This window comes from Lygodium microphyllum, chromosome 27, assembly GCF_053477565.2.
Source record: "Lygodium microphyllum isolate KBCC chromosome 27, Lygodium_microphyllum_v1.1.10, whole genome shotgun sequence".
NCBI lineage: Eukaryota > Viridiplantae > Streptophyta > Polypodiopsida > Schizaeales > Lygodiaceae > Lygodium > Lygodium microphyllum.
In genome coordinates, this window is record NC_141161.1 from 115,025,653 (window position 1) to 115,052,166 (window position 26,514).

At 42.7% G+C, this 26,514-nt stretch overlaps 1 protein-coding gene across 7 annotated transcripts in view; it reads right to left on the reverse strand.

The window, feature by feature from the left end:
* The window catches only part of LOC148012731 (uncharacterized), a 55,374-nt gene extending 29,188 nt beyond the window's left edge, over window positions 1-26,186 (reverse strand). The window contains exons 1-5 of one of the 7 annotated variants that reach the window (XM_087668739.1): window positions 26,013-26,157; window positions 25,777-25,808; window positions 25,426-25,665; window positions 22,300-22,555; window positions 21,981-22,210 (exon numbers count right to left, since the gene is read on the reverse strand). In XM_087668739.1, the coding sequence (XP_087524865.1) occupies window positions 21,981-22,210; window positions 22,300-22,555; window positions 25,426-25,653 (714 nt within the window). In that variant the 5' untranslated portion in view covers window positions 25,654-25,665; window positions 25,777-25,808; window positions 26,013-26,157. The other 6 variants (XM_087668736.1, XM_087668733.1, XM_087668737.1 and 3 more) reach the window with 6 other exon arrangements.
* Between the last annotated feature and the right edge of the window lie 328 nt (window positions 26,187-26,514).

Genomic DNA, 26,514 nt, shown 5'->3' on the forward strand with positions numbered 1-26,514 from the left:
TGGTTGGTCATAGGAGATGGCCTATTTTTCAGTTGGATGTGAAGTCGGCCTTCTTGAATGGTGATTTAAAGGAGGAGATCTATGTAGAGCAGCCTCCTGGCTTTGGTTCCTTAGATGGCAGGTTTACAAGTTAAAGAAGGTCTTGTATGGCCTGAAACAGGCTATGCGTGCTTAGAACGAGAAGATTGATTCGTTACTACAAGCCAAGTTGGAATATCAACGCTCTAGGGCTGATCTGCAGCTTTATGTGAACACCTCCAAGGGAGGTTGTGTGTTGTTTGTTTTGTATGTTGATGACTTGATTATTGTAGGTGCTCATACCCACAAGGTCGAAGAGATGAAGGCAGCCCTACACCAGAAGTTGCAGATGACGGATCTAGGACTTCTCCATTTCTTTTTGTGCCATGAGATTTATCAATCTCAAAGGGAGATTTTCATCGCTCAATAGCGATATGTACAAGAGCTCTTGGTGACTTTTAAGGAGGATTGTTGGTTCATTTCTACTCTTATGGATCCGAAATGGAAGGCCACTTCACACACAATTTCTTCTTTGGCGGATGCTACTCGCTACCATCAGCTGATTGGCTCATTGATTTGGCTCCTGAACACACAAATTGATCTACGTTTTGCTATAGTTCTCTTGGCTGGGTTCATGAGTGCGCCTCAGCAGGTGCATTGGCAGGGTGCTCAGAGGATACTACGATATCTAAGGCAGACCTCCAACTTAGGGATTCATTATAGAGCAGGTACATGTGCTTCTGATCTTGTTCTTGCAAGTTGGAGTGATTCAAATTGGACTAGCGATGTGGATCACAAGCAGTCTACTATAGGTTATTGTTTTACCTTAGGAGCTAGTGCTATCTCTTGGAGTAGCAAGAAGCAACCCACGGTAGCACTATCTTCGACTGAGGTAGAGTATCGGGTTGCGCTCCCTACCACATGTGAGGCTATGTGGCTTCGGCGGTTGTTGGAGAAGCTTGGCTGCTCCCAAACCCATCCTACTATCTTGCGGTGCAATAATGAGAGTTGCATTGCCTTGGCCCAGAATCCCGTATTTCATGCCCAAACAAAGCACATAGAGATCCAATATCACTTCATCAGGGAGAAAGGATCTAAGAGGGGGTGTTAGCAGTTAGCTCCCTGCCACGTTAGCAGTGCTATGTGGCAACAGTCGGACTGCAATTGACTGCATTAAATGCAGCCGACCTACCTATTTTGGCATTTTTACGAGGCATTCTTTTTAGCCTTTTAAAGGCTGAGTTTCAAGCAGTTTTGATCACTTGTATCTGACAAATTTCAGCCTACTGGTGACGGAGATAGCACTCGGGCTGACGGAGATCGAGGTCCTCAAGGCAAAGATATACACAGATATTCTCTCTGCACCCGTGTATAATTCTGCATTCTTATATAGCATTCTTCACTGCAAATTTTCTTCACTGTCTCTTTCTTTCTCTCTCTCTCCTCTCCGTTCACTCTATGTCATGGTCATTCGCTTCCGCATTGCTTCACTCTAAGAACAAGATCATCATAAAGAATCACTTTCCGATTCCTCGAATTGATGATGTTATGGATAGATTACAAGAAGCAACCATATTCAGTCGTATAGATTTAAAAAGTGGGTATCATCACATACGCATTAGACCGGAAGATATACCTAAGACAGCTTTCAAGTCATCTTTTGGATTGTATGAGTTTCTTGTTATGCCTTTTGGACTTACAAATGCTCCTACCACTTTTAATTGAATGATGAATCGCATCTTTAGGACACATAGAGAATTTGTGGAAACATTCTTTCATAACATGATTGTCTACATAAAGAATGAGGCAAGGCATAGAAAACACTTAAATATTGTAATAAATGAACTGCATGAGCATAGGCTGGTTAATCAATGATAAGAAAAGTGATTTTTTCTTGCATAAAATCCACTTTTTGGGGCATATTGTATTGGCTAATGGTATTTGCATGGACCCTACAAAGGTTGAGACAATACGATCATCGCCACCTTTGAGAAATATACATGAGATCCATAGCTTCTTAGGTTTATGTTCTTACTATAAGAAATATGTACGCGAGTTTGCTAAAATTGCATCTCTACTGCATGCTTTGCAGAAGAAGGATGTGACATTTAGATGAACAACAATGGAAATTTCAACATTTGAAAAGTTGGAAGGAAAAGATTACTTCGGATCCTATGCTTGTGTTGCCCAATCTAAGAAAGTCATTCATAGTTCAATGTTATGTATGTGGTAACAACATTGGGGCTGTTTTTATGCAAGATAGCCAGGTTGTGGCTTATGAGAGCCGAATTCTCCTCGGTGCTAAAAGGAAATTGCAAGTCCATAAGAAAGAGCTCTTGGCTATAATTCATGCACTATCTTCGTGAAAACATTATATATTGAGGGCTGATTTTACAATGAAGACAAACCATCAAACCTTGACGTGCTTTTTGACACAGACAAAGTTGTCAAATAAGCCAATGAGATGGGCAAATTTTCTCTCTATGTTTCAATTTCAAATTGTACATATGGATGGTAAAAAGAATGTTGTGGCTGATGCATGTCATGTAAGCCACAAATTTTAGCCGTCAATATGGTTTATGACACTAAGTTGGATGCCATGAAAGAGCAATATGTTGCTGATTTGGACTTTGCTAATGCTTATGATCAACTTTGGAATGGCCAAAGGCATGAACACTCTGCTAAGAGATGGATTTCTAATTATGCATGGACAATTGTGTATCACAAAGTAGTTAAGGACCATAGTTATCACTAAAAGACTTGCTCCTCCATATGCAGAATATAGAATTATTGATACCATGGTCAAGGCAATTGAGCATTTCTTTTATTGGCCATCTTTGAGGCATGATATAGAACACTTTGTCAAGACATGCATCGTATGTCAGAAGGCAAAGCATGATAGGCAAAAGATGTTGGATTTATCACAACCCTATCATTTGCAAGTTTAGCAAACAAGCCCATTTTATTCCACTGAGGAAGAAAATAAAGGCTAATCATATGGCACAATTGTTTTTACAGCACATCTTTAAGTATCATGGTATGCCAGAGTTGATCATCAATGATTGAGACCCTCAAATTACTAGTTTATTTTGGAAGGGGTTGTTTGAGAATATAGGTACCACACTGAAATTCTCATCATCCTTCCATTCGCAGACAAATGGTCAGTCTAAGAAAGTAAGTTCCATAGTGTTAGATCTTTTGAGGTGCTATGTTTTAGACCATAAGACTCCATTTGAGTTGGTTGAGGGTGGCAAGAAGGTACCACCTATTTTGCAAACTAAGGATGAGATCTTTGAGACTAATTATTATGTGGAAAACATGGATGTTGCCTATGCAAAGATAAAGTATACACTTCATAGATCGCAAAAAAAGTAAAAGAGGGCAACTAATCACCACAAATATGCTTTGCAATTTGCAAAGGGCGATTTTGTATTGTTGTGTTTTGAAAAGGCAAGGCTGAAAAAGATGTAAGGAAGAGAAAGATTGTATCTAAAGTTGAGTATGAGATACTATGGGCCCTTCCACGTGTCGGAGAAGATCAATGATTTGGCATATCAGCTGAAATTACCTCCACATTGGCGGATACAAGATGAATTTCATATCAGCTTGTTGAGGCCTTTTCATGGTGACATGCCAAAGGATATATCTGCTGAAATTCGGCCTGAGGTTAAAAAGCTGGATGAGATTTTAGTATCCAAGCTGATTTTGGCACATAAGAAAAAAAAGGTGAAATGTAAAGTTTCTAGGAGATACTCGGTGAAATTTCAGAATTATTCACCAACCGATGCCAAATGGATGGAAGAGAATGACTTGGCAAACCATCCTCAATTGTTGCAGCTTTACCTAGATGCCTTTCAGTTAGAGCTAACTTTAGTTCGAGCTCCTTCAGGTTCAACAGAGCGAGGGTCCAGAGTATTGCCTAATACTCAAGAAGGGGGGGGGGATAGCACTTCCACTCCTCTGGTTATGGATAGCTCTCGTATATAGTGGATCTCGAATGTATTCAACATGCATCCAAGGTACTATGCTGACAATATGTTTACCATGAGGTCACTACTTAGTGTACTAGTCACTGTGAGATGTATGCAAATGAGTATGAGTTCCACCCAGGCACTAGAACTATACATTTGCATCAACTTATGATTGACTTGGCATGAATTTTGCCTCAATTTTGAGACAAAAAATATGATTAGTTTCAACTCATAATCAATTTGGGGTCACATTTGCAATAGTTTGTGATCAGTTTATGCTCAATTTTCAATGGTTTACATTTGGTTCCATGGACAATAGCATTGTTAGCAAATGCCATTGATAGTTTCAACCATGGTTTATGTTGAATTGATGCTTTTCTATGGTTGATAATCAGAACAATTGAGAAATATAAGTTATGGATGTATCCAATGAGTTTCTAGCAACAGTTCAACTGATTTTCAATTTTATGTTATGTATATACTGGCTGAAAATTTTTAACAGGTTTGGGGCATGTAGTTGAATAACAATGCGCAATGTTGTGACTATGATGCCTTATAGAAATTTCAATGCAATATGCTTTTCCTTTGTCACAATGCAATGAAATCAAGGACAACTACAGGGATTTCAAGGGAAAGATCTCTCAAGGAGACCTGAAATTTTGAGATTCTTTAATCTTGCTAATAAAATTTGATTAAGTTATTAATCAAATGTGTAAGTTATTTAGCACATATGATGCACATGGTTGTTATTTCATGGTAATAAGCCAAGACCCCAATGATGCAGTGGGTATCAAAGGCAAAAGTTATGATAAGTTATATCAACTAGGCTTTGAGGGTCAGTTGGTGTTAGTGGCTAATACTTAAATGAGAGTGCTTAAAACTTCAACTCCAAGAAGTACACCCATGTCATCCTGCTGAAATCATCAACAATGAGCATAAAGTACAAACTCCCCTTAAGAAACTCCGTCCTCATTGGTCCATATAAGTCTGTTGAAACAAGCTCCAAGAGCTCCTTTACCCTTCACAAAGCCTTGCTAGGAATCACATCTCTACTACTTGACACAAATGCAAGACACATGGGGGATGGCTCACCCCAATCTCCAGCAATCCACAAACAAGCTGTCCACGAGCTACCTTCCTAAGGTACTCGTAATTGAGGTGGCCAAACCGAGTGTGCCATATGTCAAAAGATGATGTACTAGCGAGACAGTAGAGTTGGAGGGGAGAAACACGGAGTGAACTCGGCAAACATGGAGAAGAGATGAGAAGAGAGAAGAAACTCTGATGAATGGAATGATGAAGTTCAGAATCATGGAGTGAATGTGATACAAGGGACCAAGAGTGCCGTAGCATAAGGAAGATGAAGACAGCCATGAACCACAAACTGCAATGTCCTCTTGAAGGGGTGTGAGGGTAGTGGAGAGGCTAGAGAGAAGAGGTGACGAACTGAATGAATCAACCGTAAGGAATGAATGAGAGAGTAGCCTATAAATAGACACAGATAGTCTAGGATAGCGCCCCTTTTTGGGGCTGCAAACCCTAAACGCAAACCCTAAAAGCAAAACGTAGAAACGCAAAAACGCAAACTGCAGGTGAAGGGTGAAGGGTTTCTCAACACCCCTTCTCAGGTCCAAAAAGGGGAACAAGAGAAGAGTGAGGTGGAGATGCAATGCTACATACTGAAGAATGCTCATGCAGTAGGTGCCACTTGGACAGTGTCCCTCGTGGGGAAATTGTTTACTTGCCCAAGCGCCCTAGTATATAGATGATGAAATCATCAATGCACAGGAGGAATGTCGAACTTTGTGTGGTGCCGAGAACCATAAAGATATGCCTGTACTCGATCTCGGGAGGTGGCTCCATGCTGACCAAGTGACCAAGGCAAGAAAATGTAGAGGACCCCTAAGATCCAAGATTTCCACCGAAAAGGGAACCTGCATTAAACAAGAGTAGACAATGAACTGGAGAACCCGAAACTCAACCTCGAGAGAGAAGCCACTAGCTCCGTGCAGCCATGCTGGAAGGAATACGAAACCTCATCACCAAGTCGCGGCTGAACCTCCGAGGTTCCGATCTAGGTGGTACCTGAAGATCTTGGGTATCAGTAGAAGAGATAACTGGTTGAAGACAGCCACCCAAGAAAGTAGAAAATGGGTGAAAAACTTCATGTGGAGTAGGTTCCCCCTCTAAGGTGAGAGATGGAGGGGCCCTCGCCGAAGTCGAAGAAGAAGTAGACGCTCCCTCTGAGGACAAAGAAATAACATCCCCCTCTGAATCCCCCTCTAAAGTAGATAGGGAATCCAAAAACTCATGGATCACGGACTCCGAAATGTCTGATGACGAAGGAAGTGCCGCCAGTCGTGCTAAAGAAGGTATCTGGGATGCCGAAGAGCTCCTAGAGGTAGCCTCTCAAACCTGAGTAGTCGAGGGTGCGGAAGGGTAGGGCTCAAAATGAGCAAGAGGTGGGCAATTGTCGCTATCTCTCAGTGGAGCGAACTGGGTAGCCGAAGAAGAGAAAGGAGTCGAGCAGCTACTGTCTCTCGAAGGAGCAGACTAATGAGGAGACGGTATCAAACAATCACTCTCTCTCGATGGAGCGGATTGCAGATCCATAGGTCGTGAAAGCCACTGTACCTGAAAATAAGTGGGAGAAGACTATCGCTAGCATTGCAACAATCTCCAAGAGGTCGTAGCCCCAATGGATCCTCCATGTGCTCGAAAGGACTTAGTGCGCATTGGATGCGCCTTATTGTCTTGAGCAAAATACTCTGATAACCAATGTAGAACGATCTCTGTGGCCCAGAAAGGAGAGGTGGCACAAGGAGTGCCTGGTGGAGGACGCATATACTCCGAGGGAATGGGGAACAAAGGTCGAAGTCAGCAAGCATCAGTGGTGTGTCTGATGATGCCACAGTAGAAGCACCCAGTAGTTTAGACATCTGTTGGTAAAGAAGCCATGGATACTAGTGTGCCTTGCTGAAAAAGGAAGAGGTCAGCCACCATGAACCACGAACCAGCAATGTGTTGAGCTAAAATATGCATTACTTGCTGATTAGTCTCTTAAACAGCCCCAAAAACACACTAAAAATGCTCTTTTAGAGTAAAACCCTAAAACGGGGAGCGGTTCGAGAGGGTTCAGTGGAAACCCTAAAACGGGGAGCGGTTCAAGAAAGTTTAGTGGAAACCCTAATTTTTGGGGCGCCCTTCCACATCTATAAATAGACAGGCTGCCCCCATTTAGCCATCATCCTTGTTTTGCAGCTTACACCAGCCCACACACCCTCTACTGCTGTTGGCGCCCAGTTTCCAGCCTACAGCCTGCAGCCTGCCTCCATCTACTGTCCAGCCATCATCAACTGCAGCCACATCATCTTCAACCTGTCCATTGCTGTAGCCGACAACTCTCAGCTGCTGGCGACTGCTCCAGACTGTCCCAGACTGCTGTTCAGCCTGCTGTCCATCATCTCCAGGGTCAGCCAGCCTGCGTTTTCAGCATTGCAGGCCCTGACACTCTCAAACATTGTTTCAGCCTGCTGTTTATAGCAGACTGTGCACAGTTTCCAGCCCCCGATCGGTGGTGCACTGCTGCGTTTACCAGTTTCCAGCCTCCAAACTGCTGCGTTTTGGTGACCAGCCTGCTGCCATTCACTATTCAGCACTCCTACACTCCGACTAGTGGTCGCAGACTTGGAATCCGTCTTCTATGGACGTCACACTCCGACATTGCTCTACCCTTGAGCACATTGTACACTCTTACATTCATTTACAGCATTCATTCACTTCAGAGTTGTGTTCTCTCTCTCCCTTCTTCTGTTTGTGTTTGAGTTTTGAGTTTTGCGTTTAGGGTTTGCGTTTTGCCCTCTATGTCTGTGTCTGTATCTTTGTGTTTTTGTCGTGGTTGTACACTCTGTGTGTCCTCAGTGCAAACCCTAGCAGTCTTCTTAACATGGTATCAGAGCCAGTGCTCTTGTAAAGAGTATCTTGCGGATATTGTTGAGAGCTAGTCTTTGTGCAAGGCACACAATACGACTCGTAACCGAATCACAATGTCCCAAACACCTTCTTCTCCAGTTCCTATGATGTCTTATCAGGCTTCTCCATCATTGGAGGCCCTGAGATGGCATAATGGACTTGGTGAGGAGGACGACACTCCACCTTCACCAGATTTCACTAACATGACAGAGGAGGACTTTGAGGAGTACTATCGCAACAAGTACGATGATGTTTACACCCCTCCTACCAGTTTTGCTACCACATTCGGACCGGTTGGTGAGGCTAGCCACCTCTTTGATCATGGAGGACATACGGCATTCGAAACATCTGGCGATCCATCTTCATCATCTCAGTCAGGTCCAATGTCAGGTTTGTACAATTCTTTTGTGTTGCATGAATCAAAATCCTCGCCTGTTTCTTCTTTTGAGGTACAGGATCCGGATGGCTTTGCGTATGTGGACTTCAATAGAGGGGGCTCACGAAACAGAGAAATTCAGATACATCTACAGCTTCTATTTCATTTGAGCATATCACACACACTTCTCACTTCCCTCCCATCCTACCCTCTACTATATCACACCTTGATCATCTCTCATCATCTTTCCAAAATCTTGGATTACACTCCACATCTACTTCACACACCCTAGGGGTTGGATCTTCCATCTCCGCTCCTAGCACCTTTTCATTCTCCACACAATTCTCTACCTCTTTTCACCATGGTACTTCGTTAGGGGGAATGCCACCCTTTAACACAATGCCTCTCACCTTTCAGCAAATGAGCACACTCATAACTCTTGGATCGACTGTGATGGGCATCCCCCTCACTATCCCCAGCTTCATATCTCCCATGACCACTCATACACAGGGTTTTCCATCCTCAGCTTATGGTGCGTCTTCACACTCTCCTTGGGTTACTCCTAAGCAGGGATTTCCATCTTCTGCCCCCAGTGTTCCCATCCCACCTCCTTGGGTTCCTCATATGGCTATCATGCCCATATCTAGTCAATCCATCCCTACCTATGGATCCACCTTGCACACTACCCGCATGCCCGGTGGGCACTCTGGGGCCCATTCCCAAGTGTACTCCACTCCCCCATCCTACCCCCACTACACTTTTTCACACTATCCATCTCCGAGCACTATCACTCCTGTTGCAACGGCCAAGAATGCCTTCACGGATAAGACACGTTTTAACGGGTCAAATTTTACTACTTGGTCGAATTTCATGCAATAAGTGCTTGAGTCTCAGGGTCTTTGGGACCTCGTCATTGGTCTAGAGCCTATGCCGGACCCTCGACTAGCTCACTCTGACTACATCCGTCAATGGAGAGTCCGCAATGCTACTGTTACCGGGACGTGAAATTTTAAGATGCTTTAATCTTGCTAGTAACATTTGATTAAGTTACTAATCAAATGTGCAAGGTTGTTTAGCACATGTGATGCACATGGCAGTTATTCATGGGAACGGGCCGAGGACCCCGAGGATGCAGTGGGTATTAAAGGCAAAAGTTGTGTTAAATTATGCCAACTGGATTTTGGTGGTCGGTTGGTGCCAGGTTGGACCCTAGGACAATTGTTTGGCCATTAAGTGTCAATGATGACACTAGGGACTAGCATTAATTAATTAATTAATGCTAGTCTAAGGATCAACAGAGGTTGGGAACCGCTCCAAGTTGCAAATGGCCTAGCCAATTTTATTCCAGATGGGCATGTTTAATTTTGGGCAGTGTCAAAAGGGCTGAAATTAATTTTCAGAATTAATTAATTCTGAAAATTTAATTTAATGATTGAAAATGCATTAGGAAGACTGGCACTTGGCAAAACTTTCCCATGCAACTGGGAAGAAGGCTGTTGGAGGGTGGTGAAAGCTTAACAGCAGCCATTCGGAGCTTGGTGGAGGGAGAGGAGGTGATCAGATTTGGCTCTGAGAGGCGACGACGACTGATCGCACGCCGCAACAGGACAAGGGGCAACAGGTTTTCTCTTCAGCCTCAAGAGAGGCGGCGGTAGGAGAGAAGGGCTCGCCAGCTGAGCTGGTATTTTACCCCCCTTTTGAAGCTGTTGATACCATCAGATTTGTCATCAGAGCTACGAATCAGAAGATACATTTCAGTTGATTTTCTCTCTTTCTACAGCATTCTCTCATCTCCTCCAATCTATGCTCAAGTATTCTCAGCAATTTTCAGCCATGGGTAGCAGAGTACAGCCAAATTTGGTGGACAGCAGAGAGTTTATTGCTGTAAACCCTAAATTACAGCAGTAATTAGGGTTTAGCAGCCACCTTGGGACCCGTGCCATCAGTCAAACGCATTGTACACTGAAATCAGCACCGGAAATTCGTGGAATTGTGAGGATTTCAAATTCCAGCCCATCTATTGTGAATTTGGGGCAGCATTTGACCAGTTGGGGTTCCATTAAAGCAAGTCCTGGGTGAAAATCAAGGGGCAATTTGCCTGAATGCTTTGCTGATTATTGGAACAGCAAGGGGCTTTTGAATCAGCCAAGGAGATTGTGAAATCTCGGCTTGTAATTTATCCATCAGCATTTGAAATTAAAGAAATACCGAAAGGGGTGCCAGTTTTGGGGCCAACAGGGTGTCCACTGTCCAAGTTTATGAAAGTAAAGTGAGCATTTCAATTTATGTTCATTTGCTAATTGTTGTAATTAAGTGCTTAATCAGGTTAAACCACCCTATCCGAGAAGGAAGGCTAGTTTCATGGTTCCATTGCCGGGATAATCACTCAATCTCTTGATTTGGTGAGCCCGAGGCACCTGATTGCAAGCCAAAGCTTTGTGCTAGTGCTGATTTTTGTGCTCAGCTAAGAAATTACAGCAACATGTCTTCATATAGTGAGATGGAATCAAGCAGTGATAATGCCTCTTAGTATAGATATTCTCATGGGAATGAAGAAAATGCAATGCCTAATCTTGGACAAGGCTCTCATGATGGACAACAAGCTGAAAATGTTGCTGTTGGGCAAGATGCAGGGCCTTCAAGCCATCATGAGGTAGATGACCAGCAAAGTGAAGAGGAATTTGATGACCAGTTCAAGAATCAGATGAGGACAACAGCAAATCTCTTTGCTGAATTGGCAAAGAATCCTCAGTTCACCCGATTTTTGAATGCTCCAAAGAAGGACAACAAGGGCAAGAAGAAGAAGAAGTCAACTTCTACACCTTCGGGACAGCAAGATGCACAGAAGGTAGTGCCAAATCCTTCACTTGAAGCTCCTAAAGAGGCCAATGAAGCTAAACAATTGGTACCTATGGGGCAAGGAATGCAAATGCAAGGCCATTATGGAAGTGTCAATCCAATGGATTTTGGACAACCGAGCATGCATGCTATGATGGGGCAGCCAGGATACTTTGGTGGTAGCACGATTTTTCATGCAATGGTTAGCCAAGGGCCGCATACAGAAATGCGTGGCACAAATCCCTATGGTATGCAGCAACCAATGCATGGTGTGCGAGGCCCATTGTTTTCGGGTATGGCTGGAAATGTGCAAAACCCTATGTATGGTAGCATTGGCTTGATGCCTGGGACACAAAGTGGAATGTTTGGCAATGCATTTACACCCCCGAATGCTTATGGGGCTCAAGGAATGACTGCTGGTCATCCGAATGCTTCATTTGGGCTTGGTCATGATGTAAATACAGCAAATACACCCTTTTTGCAGCAGCCAGTGTATGACAACTTGACTCCCAAAGGGGAAGCAAAAGACTATAATGAGGGTGGAAAAGCAGTGAAGTTTGAGTCCTTCAGTGGTGCACAAGATAGGCTAAAAGCTTTGACCTTCATTCAGCAGTTTGATGTAGCCTATTCAGGGGGAAACTTCACCGAATCCTCTAAGATTCGAAAGGCAGCCACTTTCTTGAAGGGGAATGCATTGCAGTGGCGGTCCACGCTCTTAATGCAAGGTAGAGCACCGTCAACATGGGTACAATTCAAGCAAATGTTTGCATCGAATTGGTTGACTAGTACCTTTGAGGTGGACATCATGATAGCTTGGAACAAGCTTGATGCAAAGGAATGCAAGAATTTAGAGTAATACAATAAGAAGTTTTGGGATGCATTGCTGCCCGTCACTTCTTATCGTGCGGTACCCCTTCATGAGCAAGTGGAAAAATATGTATGTGGCCTGCCCAAAGGAATCAGGGATTTTTGCATAAAATCCACCATGTCTAGCATGTCTCAGCTCATAGAGACTGCTGCTACAGCCGATGCTTTGCTGTGTGGAAAGGATTCGGGCTTCCAAGAGAGCGGGGAGAAGCCGAATAAAAAGTTGTTTAAGGCTGAGAAAAGGGGCATATCTGAAAACCAGCCTGAAAAGAGGCCAAAACAGCAAAAAAAGGGCTTGAAAACATTGGAACAATATAGGGAATTGATGGCTGCAAATAAATGCTTTATTTGTGAACAGGAGGGTCATATTGCAAAGAACTGTTCCAATAGGCAGCAAGCTGCAAAATCAGAAAATCAAGGAGATCCGAAGGGCAAAAGGCCCAAACATCAATGGGATTGGTGCCCAATGTTGTTAGTGATCAGCCCAATGATGATGCTACTGAGTTGTGCAGAGCATGGGGCAAAATTAGGAATCGGCATGCATTGATCTTCTTTGATAATGGTGCACAAGCCAACTTCATCTCTACTGAAATAGCAGCTCGTCTAAGCATCAAAGAGAATGAGATGGGAGCCATGGGGGAAGTTGGAATGGTATGTAAGGGTCATGCAGAACCTGTCACACCACTCATTGGAAAGCTTCGGTTGCACATACAAGGATATGTGGACAGCGAAGAGTTTTACATTGCTCCACTTGAGGGTTGTCATGTATTGCTTGGTATGCCATGGTGCCAGCGTATGCATGCAGTGATTGATTCATATGCAAAAGAGATCACTATTCAACATAAGGGAAAGACACTCACACTTGATGTAAAGTTGAAAGGGAAATCTGTCCCTGTTGTATTTGCAGCTGCTATTTCTAAAGTAATGAAAAATCATCTTTCACCGTATTTAGTTTTTGCTAAGGATAAGGATGATAGTGAGAATGTTGGAAATATGTCTAAATTAGAGAAGGATCGCATATCATTTTTTAAAATGTATGCTAATTGCTTCTCTTAGTCACTTCCAAGGCAGCTACCACCTGAAATTCCCGAAGATCATGACATAGACCTTATCCCTGGAAGTAGCCCTCCTAATAAGCCACCCTATAGAGTTAGTGCAGCAACAGGAGGAGATTATGAGCCAAGTAAATGAGCTGTTAGAAAAAGGGCTGATTCAGCCCAGCTCATCTCCTTTCTATTCTCCAGTGCTTTTGATACAAAAAAAGCATGGTTCATGGCGTATGTGCATTGACTATCGTGCTCTGAACAAGATCACGATAAAGAACCGCTTTCCGATCCCTTGGATCGATGATGTTATGGATAGATTGCAGGGGGCAGCAATATTCAGCCGTATAGATTTGAAAAGTTGGTATCATCAGATACGCATTAGACCGGAGGATGTGTCTAAGACAGCTTTTAGGACATCTTTTGGGTTATATGAATTTCTTGTCGTGCCTTTTGGACTTATGAATGCTCCTGCCACTTTTAATCAGATGATGGATCGCATCTTTCGGCCACATAGAGCATTTATGGGTACTTTCTTTGATGATATGATTGTCTATTCAAAGAATGAGACAGAGCATAGAAAGCACTTCGACATTGTTTTCAATGAGCTACATAAGCATAGGCTGGTTATCAATGACAAGAAGAGTGAATTCTTTTTGCATGAAATCCACTTCTTGGGACATATTGTATCGGCTGATGGTATTCGTATGGACCCTGCTAAGGTTGAAGCAATACGTTCGTGGCCAGCTTTGAAGAATGTTCATGAGATCCCCAACTTCTTGGGTTTATGTTCTTACTATAGAAGTATATACGCGGGTTTACTGAAATTGCATCTCCATTGCATGCTTTGCAAAAGAAAGATGTGCCATTTAGATGGACAGTAGTGGAAATTTCAGCATTTGAAAAGTTGAAGGAAAAGATGACTTCAGATCCTGTGCTTGTGTTGCCTGATCTATGGAAGTCATTTGTGGTTCAGTGTGATGCATGTGGTAACAGCATTGGGGCTGTCCTTATGCAAGATGGCCGAGTTGTGGCTTATGAGAGCCGAATTCTCCACGGTGCAGAGAGGAATTTACAAGTTTATGAGAAAGAGCTCTTGGCTGTAATTCATGTAATGTCTACGTGGAAACATTATTTGTTGGGGGCTGATTTTACAGTGCAGACACGCCATCAGACTCTGAGATACTTTCTGACGCAAACAAAGTTGTCAGAGAAGCATATGAGATAGGCAACTTTTCTCTCTATGTTTCATTTTCAGATTGTATACATTGATGGTAAAAAGAATGTTGTGGCCGATGCACTGTCACGTAAGCCACAAATTTCAGCGGTCACTATGGTTTATCACACTGAGTTGGATGCCATGAAAGAGCAATATGCTGCTGATTTGGACTTTGCTAATGTTTATGATCAGCTTTGCAATGGCCAAAGGCATCAGCATTTTATGCTAAGAGATTGATTTTTGTTGATGCATGGACAACTGTGTGTCACAAAGCACTTGAGGCCTAGAGTGATCATTGAAAGTCATGCCCCTCCGTATGCAAGACACAGAGGTATTGATGCCACAGTCAAGGCAGTGGAGCATTTCTTTTATTGGCCAGCTTTGAGGCATGATATAGAGCAGTATGTTAGGGCATGCATCATATGTCAGAAGGTAAAGCATGATAGGCAAAAGATGTCGGGCTTGTTGCTGCCCTTGCCTATTCCAGATAGGCCTTGGCAGAGCATTGCTATGGACTTTATCTTTGAGCTTCCTAGGACACCTACAGGGAATGATGGGATATGGACTATTATTTGCAGGTTTAGCAAACAAGCCCATTTCATTCCGGTGAGGAAGAAGATAAAGACTAATCATATGGCACGATTATTTATGCAGCACATTTTCAAGTATCATAGTATCCCTGAGTCAATCATCAGTGATTGAGACCCTTGGATGACCAGTCTATTCTGGGAGGGGTTGTTTGAAAATATGGGTACCAAGCTTAAATTCTCATAATCCTTCCATCCGCAGACAAATTGTCAGTCTGAGGAAGCAAATTCCACAGTGTTGGATCTTTTGAGGTGCTATGTTTCAGACCACAAGACACAGTGGGAGCAGTATTTGCCATTGGTTGAGTTTGCATACAATAATACGATGCATAGTTCCACTGGCAAGGATCCACTTGAGGTGGTTGAGGGTGGCAAGAAGGTTCCACCTATTTTGCACACTAAGGATAAGATCTTTGAGGTTGATCGCTTTGTGGAAAGCTTGGATGCAGCCTATGCAAAGATAGAGTATGCACTTCAGAGGTCACAAGACAAGCAAAAGCGGACAGCTGATCGCCATAGACGTGCTTTGCAGTTTGCAGAGGGCAATTATATATTGCTGCGTTTCGAAAAGACAAGGGTGAAAAAGATGAAGGGAAGAGAAATGTTGTATCTGAAGTTAAGCATGAGATACTATGGGCCCTTTCAAGTGTTGGAAAGGGTCAACGATGTTGCATATCGGCTTAAATTATCTCCACATTGGCGGATACACAATGCCTTTCATGTCAGTTTGTTGAGACCTTTTCGTGGTGATGTGCCAGAAGATGTATCTGTTGAAATTTAGCTAGAGGTTGAGAAACTAGATAAGATTTTGGTACCCGAGTAGATTTTGGCACATAAGGAAAGGAAGGTCAGAGGTAAAGTTTCCAAAAGATATTTGGTGAAGTTTCAAAATTATTCACCAATGGGTGGAAAAGGATGACTTGGCAGACCATCCTCAGTTGTTGCAACTTTATCTCGATGCCTTTCAGTTAGAGCCGACTTTGGATCGGGCTTACTCAAGTTCAGCAGAGCGGGCGTCCGGAGCATTGCCTGATGCTCAAGGGGGAGGTAGCACTTCCACTCCACCGGTTTTGGACAGCTCTAGTATGTAGTGGATCTCCGATGTATTCAGCATGCATCCAAGGTATTGTGCTGACAGTATGTCTGCCATGAGGTCACTACTCGGTATACTAGTCACTGTGAGATACATGTATATGAGTATGGTTGTCACCGCGGCTCTGAGACTATACTTATGCATGAGTTTTTGGACCAGTTTGGCATGAGTTTTTGCCTCAATTTTGAGATTAATTTCTGATTAGTTTCAGCTCAGTTTTTATCAGTTTGAGAACCATTTATGATCACTTTGGGATCAGTTTTGCATCAGTTTTTTTTACCATCAGCTTGTGATCAGTTTGGAGTCACATTTGCAGCCATTTGTGATCAGTTCTCATATCAGTCCATGATCACTTTATGAACAGGTCATGCTCAGTTTTTAATGGTTTACAGCTGATTCCATGTACAGCCACATGTAAACGAATGTCATTGGAAGTTTTAGCCATGGTTCATGCTGAGAATATGCTTTATTGTGGTTTTGAAGTCAGAACGGTTGAGAAACATGAGTTATGGATGCATCCAATGGTTTCTAGCAACAGTTTTAGACTGTTTTTCAGTTTTCTATTATGTTTTGCTGGCTGGAAATTTTCAATAAGTTTTGTGCATATGCAACAATTTGACAACAGTGGCCAATGTTGTGGTGACTGTCATGCCAAATTGAAATTCCAGTTCAATATACTTTTGCTTTGGCCCAATGAAGTGCAATCGAGGACGATTGCAAGGTTTTCAAGGGGGAGGTCTATCACGCGGACGTGAAATTTTGAGATGCTTTAATCTTGCTAGTAACATTGTTGGACCCTAGGACAATTGTTTGGCCATTAAGTGTCAGTGGTAACACTAAGGACTAGCATTAATTAATTAATTAATGCTAGTCTAAGGGTCAACAGAGGTTGGGAACCACTCCAAGTTGCAAATGGCCTAGCCAATTTCATTCCAGATGGGCATGTTTAATTTTGGGCAGGGTCAAAAGGGCTGAAATTAATTTTCAGAATCAATTAATTCTGAATCTGTGATTGTAGACTTTGATCTCCTTTGCAAGTTTTGTTTTCACTATAGAGCTAACATGCAAGTTTGCCCAGTCCTACCTGGGCTGGAGACTTGGGATGTGCACCGTCCCCTCATGGTTTCATCATCCTTGGAGTTTTGCTCTTCTACCAGCATGGAGGCTTCCCCTCCCGAGGCGGATCGTACAACATCTCTCTTGATGCTATCATAGCGGTGACTTCTACCTAGCTCTTCCAGCTGGGATGCTTCCTCCTCCTCTTCATTCCTTATGATTCTCAGCACCACACGAAGACCGACATCAGACTCCTCCTCCTTCTTCGACATCTACATCCAGGTTGAGAGGGGGTTCCTACCCTTCTTGGTATTCTACAGGCTTCAGCACTTTGTCTTCAACATCGTCTTCTCCCCCCTGTTGTACCTTACCCTTTGCATTACATGATTTCATCATCTTTGTACTAGGGCGCTTGGGCAAGTAAACAATTTTCCCATGAGGGACACTGTCCAAGTGACACTTGTTGCATGAGCATTCTTCAGCATGTAGCATACTTTGCATCTCATTGTGCAGAGCACCACTTAAGCGGATCCTAAGTTGTTTCCACCGGCGGCTGTTGTTACCACACCACCATCCTTCTTCATCACATGGATACCTCATCACCTACTTTTCCTCGTCATCGACACCCTGAGTGGATGGGTTAGCTTGTACTGTTTTGTGATGTGTTGGGTGTACCCTCCCTACTCCCATCTTCTGGGTCACTATTCCTCAATCGGCCGCATCCCATAAAATTTACCACACTTATTCAAAAAAAAAGAAACAACACACAAAAGTTCCATGTAGTTCCATCCGCCTTTATAGGGCTTGGTAGGCCACTGGGCAACCGACGTGCACCCTTTGTCCGATGCCCTGTCCTCTCTGGGGTGACTACTTGGATTCCCTTGGTAAGATAACCATCGCCTCTGTAGTCTTGCTAGGCCACTGGGCAGCCGACGTGCACCCTTTGTCCGATACCTTGGCTGCTTTGGGATGGGACGCCTTGGGATACATCAACATCACAATGGCTGGCCTAACCTTTCGGCTCAGTTTTGGGCCTGAGAGGGGGTGTTGAGCTAAAATATGCATTACTTGTTGATTAGCCTCTTAAACGGCCCTAAAACACACTAAAAATGCTCTTTTAGAGTAAAACCCTAAAACGGGGAGCGGTTCGAGAGAGTTTAATGGAAACCCTAAAACAGGGAACAGTTCAAGAAAGTTTAGTAGAAACCCTAATTTTTGGGGCGCCCTTCCACATCTATAAATAGACAGGCTGCCCCACTCAGCCATCATCCTTGTTTTGCAGGTTACACCAACCCACACACCCTCTACTGCTGTTGGCGCCCAGTTTCTAGCCTGCATCCCACCTCCATCTGCTGTCCAGCCATCATCAACTGCAGCCACATCATCTTCAGCCTGTCCATTGCTGTAGCCGACAGCTCTCAGCTGCTAGCGACTGCTCCAGACTGTCCCAAACTGCTGTTCAGCCTGCTGTCCATCATCTCCAGGGTCAGCCAGCTTGCGTTTTCAGCATTGCAAGCCCTGACACTCTCAAGACATTGTTTTAGCCTGCTGTTTACAGCAAACTGTGCACAGTTTCCAGCCCCGATCGATGGTACACTACTGCATTTACTAGTTTCCACTCTCCAGACTGTTGCGTTTTGGTGACCAACCTACTGGCATTCACTATTCAACACTCCTACACTCCAACTGGTGGTAACAGACTTGGGATCCGTCTTCGGTGGACATCACACTCCGACATTGCTTTGCCCTTGAGCACACTGTACACTCTTACATTCATTTACAGCATTCATTCACTTTAGAGTTGTGTTCTCTCTCTCCCTTCTTCTGTTTGTATTTGAGTTTTGCATTTAGGGTTTGAGTTTTGCCCTCTGTGTCTGTGTTTGTGTCTTTGTGTTTCTGTCGTGGTCATACACTCTGTATGTCCTCAGTGCAAACCCTAGCAGTCTTCTTAACACAATGTCCGCCTCAAGGGGTGTGAGGGCAGTGTGAAGCACGAACCGCAATGTCCGCCTCAAGGGGTGGGAGGATAGTGGAAGGGTTGGAAGTGAGCTGCCAGTGGGAGGAGGATGTGACCAGCAGTAAGAGATTGCAACCAGTAGAAAAATGCAGGTGAGGAGAGATAAAGACTAAAAACGCAGACAGCAGAACTGTGATGACGTGGTAGGCTGTACGGCAGCAGGTCTGCACAGAAATAGCAGTCTCTTGGCTGGAATCAGCTCCAAACTGCGTGAAGAGGACTGGAAATCAGACGCCAACTGATAGAGACAGCAATGGACAGCTTCAACTGACGTGTCCTCCACAAACAGGATGTAGGCAGCAAGCTAAAAGCCTGAAATCTGCAAAAACGAGATTTTGATGTGGCGGAAAAAGAAGAGAAGTGGATGCCGAACCCGCCACCGGTCTTTGCATTCCCTAGAGTGGAGGATCCTTGCCGCTCTTTGAGCAAATCCAACTCTGATACCATGTCAAAAGATGACGTACCAGCAAGACAATAGGATTGACGGGCAAGAACAAGGAGTGAACTCGGCAAACATGAAGAAGAGAATAAAAGAGAAGAGAAGAGAGAAGAAACTCTGATGAATGGAATGATGAAGTTCCGAATCATGGAGTGAATGTGATACAAGGGACCAAGGGTGCCGTAGCACAAGGAAGATGATGAAGACAGCTACGAACCACAAACCGCAATGTCCTCCTGAAGGGGTGTGAGGGTAGTGGAGAGGCTGGAGAGAAGAGGTGACGGACTGAATGAATCAGCCGTAAGGAATGAATGAGAGAGTGGCCTATAAATAGACACAGGCAGTCGAGGATGGCGCCCCTTTTTGGGGCTACAAACCCTAAACGCAAAACGCAGAAACGCAAAAACACAAACTGTGGGTGAAGGGTAAAGGGTTTCTCAACGCCATAGCTCAGTCTATGAATGAGAAGAACGAAAAATAGAGATAAAGGTTGATGAAGTCCGCATCTTGTAGACTCAAATCTCCTCGTGACCTACACAAAGAATATGTCTTGAATCTCCCATCAAGAATCTAGAAGGAATCCTTATCGAACTTGACCATAAGGCCAAGTGAACAAATCTTACTGTCAAAAAAAGACGATAAATAAAACCAAGCACATAGAGAATTTCTAATATATAAATACCACCATGCCCATCTAGAATCAACTACATATCATCTTTGCCTTTGATGGATATTGAAGAGTTACCACCAATGAGAATTTGCCTATGTGTCGAATGCATACAAGTAATACCATCTGTAAAAGGAGTCATGTAGCGGCAAGCACCGCTACCCACAATCCACTCACAAGATTGTAGAGCCATCATTGCTACATCAGAAGCCAATCGTGTTAAATCCTTAATCACCTCCAAATGGAGAAAGGTAGCTACTAAAGGAGCAACCACTACTCTTAAGTCAACTCACTTTTCTCATCAGATGAAAGCTTGAATAAATCATAAGTTGTAAGACGCTCTATGTCACAAGGACCTGAAATTATATTGCTTTGCTTAGCATTTGATTAAAAGTTAATCAAATGCACTAATGTGACTTGCACATGTAAGGTGCAAGTTAATTATTTCAGTGTGGAACCCAAAACCCCAAAATATTAGTTGATACCAAATGTAAAAGTTGTAATAAGTTATGTCTAACAAGTACTAGATGGTACTCGGTGTTAGATTTTGGCCTACAATTCATTGGCTACTAATGTCAGTGGTGGTGATATTAGAGACTAGGCATTAATTAATTAATTAATTCATGTCAGTCTAAGTCTAAGGGACAATAGCTGCTCAAGGATACTTGGAAGATAAATTAGTCTAGGCAAGTTAATAATTGGCTAGTGAAATTAGTTTTTTTAGCACTAGAATAATTATTAAACTAATTTTCAAAATTAATTTAATAAGTTGGATAATGCAGAAAAATGGAATTAAAAGGTTGCCAGTTGGCAAAACTTGCCCATGCAAGAGAGAAAGACATTTTTGGGGCTGGTGGAAGTTTATTCCAACCATTGTGAAAGAGAAGGAGGCTGTTAGAGAGCATTAGAATAAGAAGCATTTAGCTCGTCCCAAGTGTAGATCGGAATGAAAAGGCGTATCCATTAAGTTGGTACTTTATGGTTCTGATATAGGATATGTTACCTATAGTACAGTATAGTATGAACCCTTTCATATGTGGTACTAGTGCAACTATGATCCACACCAACTAGTGTGTGGATAAAGCTAACTAGAGTCTTGAGTCCAAGAGTGGATCTCACAAAGATGTCACACATATAAGCCTCAAGTCCAATTTATAGTCACTCCTTAACTACCCTAGCAACCTAACACATGTTCACACTGTACGATCCTTAATCAACTTTAGGATCCATTCACACCTAGTGACCAAATGGTCAGTGGCCAATGGCCAATGCTGCAGGCACCAATCCACACTGTCCAAGGATGTAATGAATGATCACCTATGTTCACATCCACTCTAATCCAATGGCATATAACCTTAGTATGAAATAGCTTCATAGAAGCAATTCATATCATTTTGTAGAGCTGCAAAGTAAGGGTCTGCATAATAAGCATGAAAAGTTTTCAGGCTCTTCTAACTCTGAGATATAATAGTTGCAACCTATTAGGCATCAGGTCAATGTTTCTACTCCATTCATAATAGTTCTCTCTTTTGCAACTTACAAGAACCAAGTACCTTTTAGATCAGTTGGAAGGCAACCATGATTTAATTCCATAATAGAGGAAATTTGAAAAGTTAGAGTAACATTTCTACTGGCCAATTTAAATAAATAAGGTTGAAAGATGAACAAGAGCAAAACTTGCAATGGACACAACATAAACAAATAAATGAATAAGAGGTTCAAAGATAAACAAGTACAAACTCATACATTGGCAAAGTAAAATCAAACTCCAGGAATGAAGATAATGTGTTACATATTATGGCCCTTCAGTCTATTACCTTTGATGCTCCACACAGAAGCACTTTGAGAGCCGTTAATTCTGTACCCTCTGCACAGACCTGCACTAGATCATGTTTTCCAGTCTGGAAAACATCATTCCATCCTTTCTGGACAAAACTAGGGATGCCAGGACCTAAAGCGTGCTCATGAACTCCCTTCCCAGACAAGTGTTGCCATGTGGCTTCTGCAAGAAGCTTGAGAACTGGATCCCAATGTCGGTACTCCCAACCTATGCAAACCAACATTCCAATTAGTGATTTCTATCTTGCAGGCATTTCCAGATTTCAAACATTAGAATCTTAAGTTGCAGTATAGTACCCCGTAAGTAAAGTGCCGATTTTAATTCTAGAGCTAGCAGCAAAGGTGTCTTCTGGTCAAGATTGATCCTCTTTGTTTCTAACAATGTATTTGAAGGACTCTTCGAATCATGGCGAACGATCGATAATTTGCTGGCCTGTGGAGGTGTGGCAGCTTTCATGCAAACATTGGCACCATGTTTCAGAAGGATCTCCAAAATATCAAGCTTTCTTCTTGTCTCATATTTATATATGGCCAAATGCAACCCTGTCATTCCCTAATGCAGAGAGGGCACACAGAAAAATAAATTCAAAAATCAGTTCCAAGAGTGGATCCTGTACGTTTTAATAATCTTAAATTCCTAACTGAGAAAGAATTCTAGCAAGTAGACACTCTTTGCCCACACCTGCACCTACAATAGATTATATGCAATCAAATTTCAGTATCAACCTTTATGACTCTGATTTTGTCTCATGCACAAATGTTGGCAGTCAATAAGCGTTAATGTCAAAGACCAAACTTAACGACAAAGAACACACTCCATTCAAATTGCACACGAGGGTACAAAAAACACATGGCTAAGAGGCTGTAAGCATAGTTCAAAAGTCGATGCAACAATGTGAAAATGGCTTGAACTTGCAAGATAGTGACATGAAATGGGCTTTGGGGATGGGAAGAGAAAGGGGAGCGGGGAGGGGAGGGGACCAAAAGTGCTGTCCCATGTCACCATGAGAGTGGGCTCTAACATGGAAATCTGCTCTCTAACATGGAGATCTGCTCTCATGGTGACAGGACTGGCACAGTAGTTGGACCAGATGGGGACTGGGAAGCTAGAAAAATGGCTGTCCCATATCACTATGAGTTGCAAAGGCTAATTACTGTGGAGGATCAAACAAAACAAACGCACAACGTTTTTCCTTAGTGAATACATCTCATTCTGTGGGACTTGGGGCAAGGGACCCAACTAAAATATGCACACAATGTGTACCATAAAATTCTTTGTGATCCACCTAGACAAAGGACAACAAATAAAGCTATGCCTCCAGCAAGCAGTGCCCAAAATGAGGGCATAGAAACAAAAGGTAGAACAATAGCATGAAAGCAGATTACAAAATAAGTGGATGGAATAAGGCATATGACCTGATAAACTAGAAACTAATATGGCTTACAAAAAAAGGAGTATAATATATGTATCGGTGAGATGGGCTCAATGAAGTGGAAATCCCAAAACCCCTTGTTCTTCAGCTTCATTTTGAACAAATGATTGAAAACAGACAGCCTATCAAAAGCAGCGCTCCTCAGTTTTTTGAGAGGAGGTGAAGGTCTCTACTGTTAGTAGCTTTCCAAGAACTCCTCAGCTCAGGGAGGATGCCTGTTAGCTTGTCAAAAGAGTTCATTGTCAAGTCCCAAAGGGGGAGATCAGCAGGATCTGAACAATGGCACTTGTTGAGCTATCTAAGTTTGTCTTCTACATTATCATATTTTTTTGGCATTTTTCAGGCTCATTAAACAGCCCCAAAAATGTATTTTTGCTTTTCTTACAACACATGAGACTTTTTCTGGCTCCAAAATGTTCTATAAATAGGGACCCAATGTGCACACCATTTTTCATCCCTTTATCCCCACATCCTCTTCATCACCTTTTGCAGCTGTTGCCAGTCATCTTCAAGATTTTGGAGGCTGCATTTCAGTTCCAGGCTACTATTAAGTATCATCTATATCATCTGCAGCAGTCATCTACTATCGGATACTCTCCGGGTAGCTTCATTTTTGCTGCCAGCTGCTCTATGACATCATCAACTAGACCTCTGCTGCTACATTTTCATTATTGCTCCAGTCTACAACGTCAGCCTCATCTTCAGTGGATTAGCAACACTCAAGAGCAGTGTTCCTATCCCTTTCAAATTCGGTCATGCTTGCATGCAAGATTGCTGCTTTCAAGTGTGGTCCAGATTCAAAGCACAAATAATCAATCAATAAGGTAACCTGACCGTACAAGTTTGGCGAAGGTGCATACAGAGATTGGTTGATCGCTTGTACGTAGCTTTAGGTAGATGCCTCCTCCCCCCCAACCCCCCCCCAATCCTGTGAAAGAGAAACAAGTCATTCTTTGATTCTTGTCAAAGGAAAACAAATAGCTTCAGTTAATCGGCCAACTCTTCTATAAGTTGGTCAGTCTTTTTTTCACATAGTCAATCTTCCTTTACTTTTCAACCCTCCCTCACCTATAAAGACAAGGCTCTCTCTCTATCAGGCTCTCTCTCTATCTCTCTCAACCTTTATTTACTTTGCAATTCTGAGTCAATCTTCTTCTATTTTGCAGCAGTCCAAACAATCCCTCAACTTCTCCTCCATCTTCTAGGCCCATCAATATAAGATTCATCCCATTTTCAGGTTGCTGTGAGAGCCTGTGATCAAAATTAGGAGCTTAGTACACTGTCTTGCTGTGTTTGCATTATCGTTTTGGATAATCTATGTTTTATATATGTATATTGCATTATTCATGGGGATGAAAAATCTAACACAAATTTCTCCCCACTTTTTGAAGGAATGCTTTTAATATTGCATGGGCTCAGATATTGCACTACTATAATAGGAGTAAGAACTCCTCTCTCTCTCTCTCTCTCTCTCTCTCTCTCTCTCTCTCTCTCTGACCAACTGTAACTACGCTCAATCCTAGAGTGGTTTCAACTGAGCAAGAATACATTTCTATATGGAAAGGGTTGCCCATTTTCAAGCTTCAGTTTCTCTGAGTTTCTCTCAATCCTGTCCTCCACTTGTATCTGCTGTAAATACCTCTATTTCCTGCTGTGTAGCTCTTACATCATGAATGCCAGTCTCAAGTAGAATTCTAATAGTTGAGCATACCAGATTTATGAGGGGTTTACACTGGTCAAGTATTGGACCAGTCAATCGCCCATGAGAGCCAAAGCAAGTTATCATCGAACTCAAATTGCAAGAAAATTTGACACAAACCACTGTTCCATGCAGGCGGCACTAGTCATGGACATTAAACTTTTTCATGCTCGTGCATCCATGCTTGCATAACGTTGGCATGCATAAATTTGACATTTAAAGGAGGAGCTATGATTCATAGTCACACGGGTAGATCTATATCAGTACGTTCTTGATACTTCTGATCTTCACCTGATCATTGTAAGCATTGATATCAATGGTATGATGCTTCAGAAGAATTTGAAGCAGATAAGCATTTCCCTCCTCAATCGAATGGAAGAATGACAATTGATCTCGTGAACCTTTTGAATCATCCTCATGAGACAGCACAACGGATTCAAGATTTGAAACAATGGATGTGGTACTCAGGCTGGTGTCTTCCGGGTGAACATCCTCATGCACTGCAGGGTTGGACTCCATAACTATCTGTAACTGACAAGAAAAAAGTTAATAAACACAGTTACTTGGTATCAAAGAGAGATGCTTGGTTATCCCTTTCAGAAACTCTCATGCTAGGGATTGACAACGGAAAAAACAGTGGACCTGCTAGAGATTTGGATCAAACAATCTAGCTCCTTTGGATCAAATATGAGGACAGATAAACAGAAAACGCAATTAGTAGAGATACGAGATGCTATTAAACAACGGAGCCCCCTTGGATCAAACATGAAGACAGAGAAACAGATAAGATTTGAGATGCTGTTAAACGATCTAGCTCCCGAGGACTGAGAAACCATGAAACACAGTTACTAGACCACGAGAGAACTGAAGTTACTCACAAGACCGAGAGCTTCTCTGCTGCTGAACTGAGATCACACCATAACATTCAAAATCGACCACGGGGGCCAGACGCACTGACCGAAAAGACACCCTGAATAAACAAAAACAAGCATATATGCTCTCGTATCGGAAGACTTTGACGCTTGGCAAGTTTATGCGTTTCACTTTCCTGGATCTACATTGAACCCCCGGGCCCCGGGGCGTGCAAGTTGCAAGAGACAATGCAACTTGAGTTGGACTTAAGATTATTATTCTCTTTGACCTTTAAAGATAACTAAGAATAAGGTAAGATAAGATAAGGGAAGCACTGCGTGGTTGCTTTCCTTTGCTTTTTAAAAAATGTACATTAAAGTGAGCTAATGCACTCTGAATCATTTTATCTTACTTTTATTATTATATTATTTTAGTTATAGGTTCGAAAAGTTTCGAACTTCTAGAGGGCTTCCCGAACCTACTCCCTTTTTCAATTAAAACCATTTCCCTTCTTTTCTTTTTCACATA